Source organism: Polyodon spathula, chromosome 7 (assembly GCF_017654505.1).
Source record: "Polyodon spathula isolate WHYD16114869_AA chromosome 7, ASM1765450v1, whole genome shotgun sequence".
Lineage (NCBI taxonomy): Eukaryota > Metazoa > Chordata > Actinopteri > Acipenseriformes > Polyodontidae > Polyodon > Polyodon spathula.
The window spans coordinates 55,856,484-55,867,441 of record NC_054540.1 but is presented as its reverse complement, the minus strand read 5'-3'; the positions used below and the strand labels follow the sequence as shown (position 1 = coordinate 55,867,441).

At 45.1% G+C, this 10,958-nt stretch overlaps 1 protein-coding gene and 3 non-coding genes across 4 annotated transcripts; all 4 read left to right on the top strand.

The window, feature by feature from the left end:
• The first annotated feature begins 377 nt into the window (after nt 1–377).
• pabir2 (PABIR family member 2) lies at nt 378–7,515 on the top strand. Its single transcript, XM_041256031.1, has 10 exons — nt 378–1,248; nt 2,358–2,436; nt 3,184–3,240; nt 3,527–3,570; nt 3,837–3,891; nt 4,565–4,657; nt 4,949–5,037; nt 5,391–5,455; nt 5,719–5,815; nt 6,746–7,515. Exons 1-10 carry the CDS (start codon nt 1,142–1,144, stop codon nt 6,912–6,914), a joined length of 855 nt encoding a protein of 284 aa, XP_041111965.1. The 5' UTR covers nt 378–1,141; the 3' UTR covers nt 6,915–7,515.
• Nucleotides 1,925–2,061, top strand: LOC121319077. Its single transcript, XR_005950662.1, has one exon. It is a non-coding gene; the product is annotated as a small nucleolar RNA U109 (small nucleolar RNA).
• On the top strand, nt 4,244–4,380 carry LOC121319075. The gene has a single exon (XR_005950661.1). It is a non-coding gene; the product is annotated as a small nucleolar RNA U109 (small nucleolar RNA).
• Nucleotides 6,321–6,476, top strand: LOC121319074. Its single transcript, XR_005950660.1, has one exon. It is a non-coding gene; the product is annotated as a small nucleolar RNA U109 (small nucleolar RNA).
• Nucleotides 7,516–10,958: the final 3,443 nt, after the last annotated feature.

Genomic DNA, 10,958 nt, shown 5'->3' with positions numbered 1-10,958 from the left:
CAAGGCACTGGATATGTTATTCTTAAACTTATATCAGAACCGAAGTCCGAGCAAAATTCCAGGCAGCACGTTTGGCGAAATGCTGTTGTTCGCGTGAAAAAATAATTTTGTTAGCAAAATATTGTATTTCAAAATAAATACATAGAGCCTTTCAAATTCATGCGCTTGACCGGCTGTCGCTTACAGACGCCGAGGCGGGGGCGGGGCTCTGCTCCGTGTTAATCAAACCTGCTCCAGGAAATGCCGTCAATTGGTTTGCTGATTGGCTACAAAAAGTTCTCCGCCTGCCTTCGGGCCGGCCGGTTGAGAGCCACTCATTGGCCGTTCCAGATGTCAATCATCCGATCGGGTAGGAAAAGGGGCGGGAAGTTTGGTTGAGGAAGGAGTGCTGCGGCAGCGCGAGGCAGAGGGATAAACAGAGCAGTTGCATTATCGATCCCAAATAAATAATCGAATTCATCGATACAGGGCGACAGGCTGGAAACAGAGCGCACGGCTCGGTCGGGTGCTCGCTGGTACCCTTGCAATAGGCTCGGAGCACGAACCCGTTCTGCAAGGGTTTTGAATTTAGGGCTTGCTGCAAAACACTCGAGTCCTTTTTTGTGGCTGGTTCTCGGCCTGAGCAAAGAAGTGGGATGCTTTAGATTTGTGTTTGTTTTATTGGCACAGTTTAAGCGATCCAGGTGCAGATCTTTTTTGTGTGTGTGCTGTATGTATTCTGTATTTCGATTTTGGATTTAGTTGTTTAGTTTCAGTTTGTTTGGGCTAGGGTAGGGTGGTGCGCCCCCTAAGCAGAAATGTTGAGATTTGCATGAGGCTCGCCACCTCTAAAGCAAGCGCCGGGGGTCGTTTAAAAAACAAAAACAAAACCAGCGTTTTTTTCGGTTCAGATAAATAAATAGAAAGACTTGTTGCAAAACCCATTCGCGCGAAAGAAAAACAAAACCATGGAGCCGTATTTAAGTGTGTTAGTCGCAGTGTGAATGTGAGCTGGACCGCCTCCCTGTTCAGCGCACCAGGGCAGGTTGCAGTGTTACTGTTCAGCGCTCCGGTGTTTAAATGGTGCGCTGAAGCGTCCCCGCCGCTACTTGTGATACACTTGTAAATTGGACGCGCGGTATTCACGAACAGTCCTGCGGTCATGACTCAAGAGAAGATGGAACTGGACCTGAGTACCCCCGTGTCCATGTTGCAAGCGGACGGGAACCTGAGACGGTCCAGCAGTGCCCCCATGATAAACGGGCTGAGGTACGAGACTCCAGCTCTCGGGAGGGGTTGGGTTTTTACAGCGAACTGCTGGTATTTGGAATGTGTTTTTATTTAATTACAAGATTTTTTTTTTTTTTTTTTTTTTCAATTTTAACAGTGCTGTTTTTAAATCGCTTTTTGGGAGCGTTCACGGTGGTTTTAATGGGTGGGTTAGGTGAAGTTACTAGAATAATTAGTTACACCCCACCCCTTCTTATAAGCGGCATTTAAACCCTCAAAATGTTAACTTTTAGTTTTGCAAGCAGTTTGAACCCTAATAATATGATCAATATTTAGAGCCCCTTATTCCGCTTTTACTGAGACTTTTGCATAGCATGTTGTGCCACTGGTGGCCAAACAATGAAACTGCTTTCTTAAATTGAAAATATCTAATGCTGTTTTCCTGTGGGCCATGTCTAATCTATCTCGTCTGCACACTTACTAAATTCAAATGAGGACTCTGTCCTTGGATTCTTGAGCAGCTGAACATACTTGGGTTTGACTGCTTGTTAAATTGTCGAGTCTTCGTTGTGTCTGTGATCCTTCGAATAGCGCTGCCCTCTGCAATAATCATTGCATTCAAATAGTCAAGCTGCCCTTGCAGTTACAGACCTTTTCATACCCCTGCATGTGGCAGCTCGGAGTTGGACCGGGCCTCTGCCTGGGGCCTCACGGGCTGCACTGGTTCGGGCTCCCTGTCTCTCCACAAGGAGTCCGGACAGACCACTGACATGCTAGAGTAAACCACATGGAGTTAACAGGGCCAGCAGTCTCCCAGCACAGGCTGAGTGGTAGTATAACACTCCAACACATACACAGGCATGGGAGTAAGACTCCGGTTGCATAGCAGGTTCATCCATTCCAGGTTTTATTACGAGCTTGATTAGCCACAGTGTGCAAAAACAAAAAACTCAGTGGCTTAAACGTCGTAAAACCAGCAATGGATCACACTGCTATGCAATGGAAGTCTTGTTTCCATCCCTGAGGTATACAAAGCTAATTAAGTTGTTTTGACCAGTTAGGGGAGTTGGATAGTAGTGTGTGTTGATAAGCCTGTTCTGGACATGGTTGGTTTCTCTAAACCGTGATTTTCTTTCTCCTGTGTCTAGTGATCACACTCCAGTGTTCCAGGGAGAGACGCTGCGCAGTCGCAGAAACAGCACAACACTTGTGAACCGCCACAGTCTGGTAAGCCTGCCCTGCTCACAGCAATGCCTGGCTCTCTAACACGGGGATGATATTTAGATATAATATTAGAATAAAAGGTGATGCTTTTCCACAGTCCTGTCGGTGATATCAGATAGCTTCACAATGCAGAGTTGTTCTGAAAAGCCAAACTGTGGGCTGGATTCATTTAGTTTTTTCTTTGGTAGATCCCCTTTGGTCACAAATTTAAATATAATTTTATAGAAATGTTAAATTTGTGTGAATCTGTGGTGATTGAGAAGTTTCCCTGCCATAACTTTGAACTAAAAATAATCAATTTATGCAAATCAGATTTATACATAGATATGAAACCTAACGTGGTACAGTTGTGCACTTTGTGACTGAAGGGGATATAATTGGATATATAAAGTACTTGTGTTTCTGCATAGAATCTAACTAAAGGTACAGGATCAAGCTCTTAATTAGCCACCCTAAGTTTGTCAGACAATAGCAGTAGTTTAAGAGATTAAGAGAATCCAGATCTGATTCAAGAAGTTAGCTTTGACAGGAGTCTGAGTGTCAGTACAGCTGCATTTCCAGCACGTCCTGGCAAAGAGCAGCGTCTCCACTGTGCTGTACGGTGGCATGTGTCTCAGAGCAGCGCGCTCCACTGTCCTGTACGCTGGCGCGTGTCTCAGAGCAGCGCGCTCCACTGTCCTGTACGCTGGCGTGTGTTTCAGAGCAGCGGTCTCCACTGTCCTGTACGCTGACCTGTGTCTGTCTTTCCAGATCCCTCCCTCTTCGCCTATCCGTGTTCCCAGCAGCCGGCTCTATCAGATCAAACAGGTAAAGATCTCCTATCGGCTAGTTTTGGATGTTAACCTGTTTTTATGTATTAATTTTCAATTGTGTTAAAGCACTGTATGTTATCAGGTGTGCAGTGAAACGCCCGCACTGCCACTGATCCCTTGTCGGCAGTGTTGTGAGCATAGGCTTGTGAAATGTGTGGACAGAGGGCAGGGGTAGTGGTGACCATAACAAACTAAATATGTGCAAATTCTGAAAAATGGTAGATAAGGTGGACTTTAATGGAGCTGTGCATACAGAGGCTGAGTTTCACTGTGTCCTTCAGGAGGAAGGCGTAGACGTGATGAACAGGGAGACTGCTCGTGAGAGGTGAGTGTGGGGAACCTGGCCAGATGTCGCCAGTCCAAACACTGTGCTTTAAGATGACTGGTTTAATCTGTGGCCAGTCTTCTTGCTTTGTGTTTGTATTACAATAGAGCGTGTGTTGTGCATGTAATAATACTCTATTAGAAAGGCTATGTCATTCACTTGCAATGAAGCATGTGCGTTTTTCCACCTGTTGATCTGTGTGTGTGTTAGTGAGGGATTGTAATGCCTGCTGCCTGTGTGCTCACACCTCTCTCCTTCTCTTTAAGGGAGGTGCAGGCAGCCATGCAGATGAGCCACTCCTGGGAGGAGAGTCTTAGCCTGGTAAGTAAGATGCCCTTTATTCAGTGGCACAGCTCCAGCTCTATAATGCAAAGTTCACAGGCATGAGGAAATGACAGACTGGTTTGTCAGAAATGCAGTATACCTGGCAGTGCTCATGGCCTCAGGTTTTATTGTTCATACAGCTCTGTACTTGGCTGAAGAGCTCTTGAGTGCCCTTCAATTTGTTCTTTCCAATTCTGTCATTGAAAGAACCTGGTTTTGCAGCATGAGTGTTTGTGATGATGATGCTGCTGCAGTTTAAGACAGTTGATTGCTACTTCATGGTACATGAGAATTGTTATGCATGTGGCAGCTCGGAGTTGGACCGGGCCTCTGCCTGGGGGCTCACGAGCTGCACTGGTTCCGGCTCCCTGTCTCTCCATAGGGAGTCCGGACAGATCACTGACATGCTAGAGTAAACCACATGGAGTTAACAGGGCCACCAGTCTCCCAGCACAGGCTGAGTGGTAGTATAACACTCCAACATGCATGACCATACACAGGCATGGGAGTAAGACTCCGGTTACATAGCAGTTTCACCCATTCCAGGTTTTATTACAAGCTTGATTACCCACAGCGTGTATAGGGAACCAGCTCTGATGTGGTAGTATAAATCTCTGACATGACTGGCCCTCTCGCTGGTTATTCCTAAGCTTCTCTTCTCTCATCTCAGAGTGATAATGACTTGGACAAGTCTGCGTCTCCAAAGCGGATTGATTTTGTTCCTGTGTCCCCAGCTCCGTCTCCCACCAGAGGGATTGGGAAGGTAGGAGGCTTGGCTGTAGTTTGCATCGTCTCATGCTGTACCAGGTCCTGCGAGTGCTGGGATGTTACCAGTACCTCCTGGCATTAACCTTACTCGTTCACATGCCAGCAGCTTTCTCATCATTTGTCAAAGGATTTATTTCATTTAGTTTCCTTCAGTGCAATCTCCTCGCTAATTGGCAGTCTTCCAGTGAATGTTTAGTATTGTGTTAATGCAGGTATTGACACACAATTCAATTAGGTGTGTGAGCCTTGTTAACACCCTGTAATATATATATCTGTTTTGTTTCAGCAATGTTTCTCGCCATCTCTGCAGATCTTCGTGAGCAGTAACGGGCTTCCTCCCAGCCCTGTCCCCAGTCCCACCAGACGCTTTGCAACGTGAGTCAGACCATCCAAAAAAACAACCACAGAGCAGTAGCTGCACGCAGCCCTTTCAGAACCACAGAGCAGAACCTGCATGCAGCCCCTTCAGACCCACAGAGCAGCCCCTTCAGACCCACAGAGCAGCCCCTTCAGACCCACAGAGCAGCCCCTTCAGACCCACAGAGCAGCCCCTTCAGACCCACAGAGCAGCCCCTTCAGACCCACAGAGCAGCCCCTTCAGACCCACAGAGCAGCACCTGCATGCAGCCCCTTCAGACCCACAGAGCAGCACCTGCATGCAGCCCCTTCAGAACCACAGAGCAGGAGACCAGCAAACGTTTCAATGCATGATTCTGTTTATGTTGCAGACGAAGGAGTCAAAGTCCCATTAACTGTATCCGACCGAGTGCCCTTGGACCCCTCAAAAGAAAAGGTATAAATATCATCCTCATCATTATTAAATACACTTCCGTCTCGAATCCCTGGGATTTGGATTCAAACACTTTTCTTGGTTAGAAACATGTGACTCTAGCAGGGGAGTGATCACATTAAAGTGAGATGTATATAAATATTAAAATAAGTGTGTTTTATTAACCAGCAGCCCCTCCAGACATCTGCATCTCCTATTTTGTGCGTTGCTTCCCTAACCAAAAACCTCATCTTTTGTGTGTGTTTGTTTTTTGTTTTTTTTTGCAGGTGAAATGGAAACGGAGAGCCAGCCGAAGAGACTGTTCCAGGGGACGACCACCATGCTGACTCCTGACGTGTCTCACCTGCCCGACCTCGGCTCCTGGTGAGGCTCGGGAGAGCGCTCCCCGGGGAGGGTGCAGCCAGTCCAGGATCGATGCTGTGCTTTAGATTAAATCTAAGCACAATGCAGTTTATCTCATAGCCCAGTTCTGTAGTGAACGGCACCCTATCATTGCGGTTGGAGTCCAGTGTGCTGGGGATATAGTGGAGACACCCCTAGATACACAATGGTCTTTGTACAAATCCTAGAAAACCACTGATCCAACTGACCTTTTAAGACAGGTTGAGCATCAGAATGTGGGGGCAGCTGTCTGAGCAGGTGTAGTGCAGCTCCTTTTCATATTTAGATGTATATACTGCACCTGTAGGCTACTGTGCGCTTTAAATTTTTTTTTTTTTTACACTGATGGCCCTGTTTGTCTTTCAGCTGTGTTGCTGACGATGGCTGTTATTGACACACTGGGTCCTTGGTGTCAAGGCTATCATTAACCCTTTGTGTGACAGGGTCTCTTCCACTGCATGTGGCAGCTCGGAGTTGGACCGGGCCTCTGCCTGGGGGCTCACGGGCTGCACTGGTTCCGGCTCCCTGTCTCTCCATAGGGAGTCCGGACAGATCACTGACATGCTAGAGTAAACCACATGGAGTTAACAGGGCCACCAGTCTCCCAGCACAGGCTGAGTGGTAGTATAATACTCCAACATGCATGACCATACACAGACATGGGAGTAAGACTCCGGTTACATAGCAGTTTCACCCTTTCCAGGTTTTATTACATGCTTGATTACCCACAGCGTGTATAGGGAACCAGCTCTGATGTGGCAGTATAAATCTCTGACATGACTAGCACCGTTCTGGCACGGTATTCTATACACAGCAGTGGTGTAGTGGAGCTGGAATTCTGTTCTGGCACGGTATTCTATACACAGCATTGGTGTTCCCAGCACTGATCTCTGCCTCTCTCTCTCTCTGCAGTCTCTCGTCGCAGTTCCTGGACGGGAGCCTGCGCAGACTGGGCTCCTCCTCGGACTCCCCCGCCAAGATGGACTCCTCCTCGGACTCCCCCGCGGAGATGGGCTCCTCGTCGCAGTGCCCCTGCCCCTGCTCTTCATTCAGCCCTGTGCATGACCTGTCTCCCAAGTGACCTTCTGCTGAACCAAACGCCTGCTGGGCTTAGTTACTTTGAGTTTTTGTTGCTTTACTTTAAGGATGGTTTAACATTAGTGGAGGACTCTTCAGAATTTTTTCTTTGTGTGTGTGAGGTGCACTGATCTGCAGTTCAGCGTTAGCGATGAAGAGATCGATGGCAGGAGGTGCTGGTCAAGCTGTAGGCTCAAAGCAGCTGCTGCCTGATTTCTAAGCAGAGTTACAGTGGCATCTGTTTAATTTTCATAAGGGTAAGAGTTATGGAGCACGCTCACGGGGAAATTTGGCAAACTAATTGGGTCGTGGTGTGTTTTTTCTTTCTCTAATAGAAAAAGACTGATCTTGTAACATTGCTAGCTCCGAGCTGCTTGATAACTGACAAGTTTAAACTGGAAATTGTAAAGTTTTTTTTTTTTGGTGCTGCCAGGATGTAAATATTGCTGAAGTTGAATAGCAGTTTGGGCCATTCCAGGTTTTCATCTTGCTTTAGTGAAGCCGTAGAGAGGAAACTCTTAGGGTGGCATTAAACTGCCAGTAAAACCTGGAATAGCTCCGAGTGCTCAATGAATCATTTCTTTTTCTCCCATCCTTGGCTGTACTTGACTTTCATGTCTCCAGAAGCACAGGCGCTGTGGTGTGAATGTCCCTGGCAGGGATTGGACACTAGATGAGGGTTTGTCAGGCAGCTAAACCGAGGCGTACACACTACTTCACTCTACCCCGTTTCTGCACAAGTGAACTGCAATCCCAGCTGCAGTATTTTAAGACCCATTCGAACGGGTGTTTCATTGAATGAATCGATTACAGTAGGGTTCTTGTTATAGTGAAAGAATCGTTTAATATATTTGATAACGGTTATAAAGAGGACCGCGTTTAAGTGGTGGGGGGGGGGCTCATTCTTCATCAGTGGGGGTAATGCTGCTTTCACTCTGCACTTTAGAACAATCTCATTGGGGTTGTCTGGGTACCCAAGCAGGCTTGAAGGACTTGATCAAGGTCAAGGCTGTGGAGTCTGTTTAAATGTGGCTGGCGTTTTGTAGTGTGCAGAGTACAGATGTGGGAGTGGAATCGAGCACTGCAGTTACTATTTCAAGCTGAGGTATGTCTTATTTGTGTTTGTTGAAGAGCAGCTGTAATGTAAACTGTTTGGAGATCCAGCAGTCAGGCTGTATGACGACGTGTTCCTGAAGTGGTCTGCACATTTAAAAGCTTTGTTTCAGTAGGCGATATTGGCAGATGTTTATTATAAGTTGCACACCCTGTCATTCTTTATTTACATTAAAAACTGGGATTGCAGAAATGATCGGGTCCCTGCACCTTCTCAATCTGCTCTGATCACACGCAGTGTTTTCAAGGAGTTTTCCAGCCTGTGTAAAATCTTGCCAAAGTCTTCAGAATGACTTCACTGTTCAGCACAATCTAGTGCTCTTCCATCCTTGAAGCATATTATCACGGATCTCATCTAGTGCTGTTTCCATCTGACCCCTCGAATCCTTGTTAATTACGTGTGTGTTCTCTTTAGCTTGTCATAGATCAGCCAGGATCACACTATTATTAAGAAGCGTTCTACAGTATCACACTAAGTTTGTAATATGAGAGCCCATAGGCTGCGCTGCCAGAGTTATGAACTGTTTGTTATATAGATATATATCTCAATCTACCTTACCCTGACCAAGCGCTGCTTCCTCTCCAGTGGCTGTTATTACACTCGTTTTTAAGTGTGTTTTGCGCTCTCGTTTGCAGTGTAAGAACATTCATACTGTTTAGAATTATGAAGCGTTTAATGAAGTCAGAGTCCCTGTTCAACAGTCTCCGTGGGGTTGCATTGAAGGCTCTTTGACTCGGTCCGGACCGCACTTCTCATTGTGTTTGTAGTGATCTGCGCTCTGATTCGTCAGATGATGAGACTCTCTGACCGAACTTGTATGGACCCCCCTCTAAAAAAAATTTAAAATTTTTTTTCTTGTTTTGACTTTTTCTTCTTTTTTTTTTTTTTGGGGGGGGGGGGGGGGTGGCAAGGGGTTCTAAAAAAATGATCACCACTTTTTTACAAGTGGTGAAAATGTTACAAAAAAAAAAATTTAGTTTACAATACACGTTAAATTTAATTAAAAATATATATATATATATATATATATAATATATATAGATATATATCTATATATTATATATAATAATATATATATATATATATATATATATACTATGTGATAAGTTCAGTCACTTAAGTGGTTGGTTGTAGTATTTTTATTTTAAATTAATTTTATAAATATGTATATTATTTAGGTAGATTTGCTAAGTTTTCAAAAAAAGTTCATAATTTAAAATGTCCCTTAGTCTTCATGTTGCTTTGGTGCAAATGATTGTTAGTATGGTGTGTGAATATATTGGAAAACAGAGGGGGGGCTGCTTTCCACGGCTTGCAATCATATATACATAATCAAGATTGTAGATTTAAAGAAACCAGCAAAAGGAGATGAGGAGGTTTAAAAATGTCTTTAAGGTTTATGAAATTGTGTGTGTATGCAATGTGTGTGTTTCTGATAACACTTCTGTTTGTTCTTTATTTGTTAATACAAGAAGCGCCTTGTACAGTTTTGATCCTCTGTTTCCACGTGTACCTGTGGATTGTATTTTCTTGTACAGGTTTGATCCTCTCGTTTCCATGTGTTCCACGTGTACCCGTGGATTGTATTTTCTTCGCTCTCTCTTAAAGGGAATGTGCATATTGTAAAGTCCCTGAAAGCAGCATAATTTCTGTACAGTAAACCCACCAGGTTATACTGCAATTAGCAGTATTGTGTTAAAACAAGATACTTCAGTTGAAGTCACTGTTGGTCAATTAAACTGCCTTGAAATGGAATAGGGCCCTGTCCCTCTGTATTGTAATCCGTGTACATGCTTTATATATTTACACATTGCAGGATTGAAAGAGATTTGCTTCAGGCTTGTAAGTAAATAAAGGATTCGCTGTACAGCTGCCTGCTTGCCTTGCCTCTCTGTCTCGGATTCGCGGTGATGGGTTTGTGATGACGTCATCCCGTGATGTCACGGAGTCAGGGTTTATTAAGTGGAAGTGGTTACTATCTGTGGAGTATCTTTGATCGGCAGACTTTTGCCAGTACAAATTCTACTCCCTGATGCCAGTCGGGAATGGGTGGTTTATATTGGAATTTGTTCAGCTACTTGCATAAGCAGAATAGTCTGCCTCTGTGCCAGGAAAAAAAAAATATTGCCGATAGTAACGGCTGCCTTTTATTGAGTAGGGGTCTGTAGAAACCTCCAAAATTGACACTTCAAAAATACGGCAAGTGGTCTTTTAACGGGGCAGAGCGTGACTGCAGTGTCGGAGGTGCAGGTGGAAAGCACTGTGGTGTTGGCACGGGGCTGATCGGTATTCCCAAGCACTTTCACATGGAAGCTGGTGCTTTGCCTCGCACACTAATGTTCCCGCAAGGAAGTAATGGCACAGGATACTCGCAGTATGGCTGTGTTACAAAATGTATTGAACTTCGTTTAACTGTTGCGTTGGCTTTTTAATATGCCATAAAATGAACCCCTTTTTTTAAAAAATATGTGCTGTTTTAGGCACTTTTCTGTCCTTCACATTGAGCTTTTTAAAAAAAAAAAAAAAAAAAAAACACAGAATTGGTCAAATCTGAGTAATTAGGGCAGTGGTGTCTGGCTGCAGGGAGGATCAATGGGCTGCCCTGTTTGTACGCGTTAACTCTTTACTGTTATTTACTGTTTGTTATTTTCAGGTCAGACTGCAGTCAGATGTCATTAACAGGCAGTAAGTAGTGTGTGTTTTACAATAAAAAAGGGGAGATTCAGTTTGTTTGGAAGCATGCTCTCGCTGCATCTGTAGGACATCTGGAGCAGGAGAGGCGTCTCAGAGCTCCTGTCCAGACTGGTGGCCGTGTGGACACACACCATAGCCCAGGACAGCCGACCCTCCCTGCTGTTTGAGCGAGATTGCGAATCCCAGTGGCCTTGCAGAGGGACAGAGGCTGCGGCCTGGCTGTTGCTATGGGAACTGGCG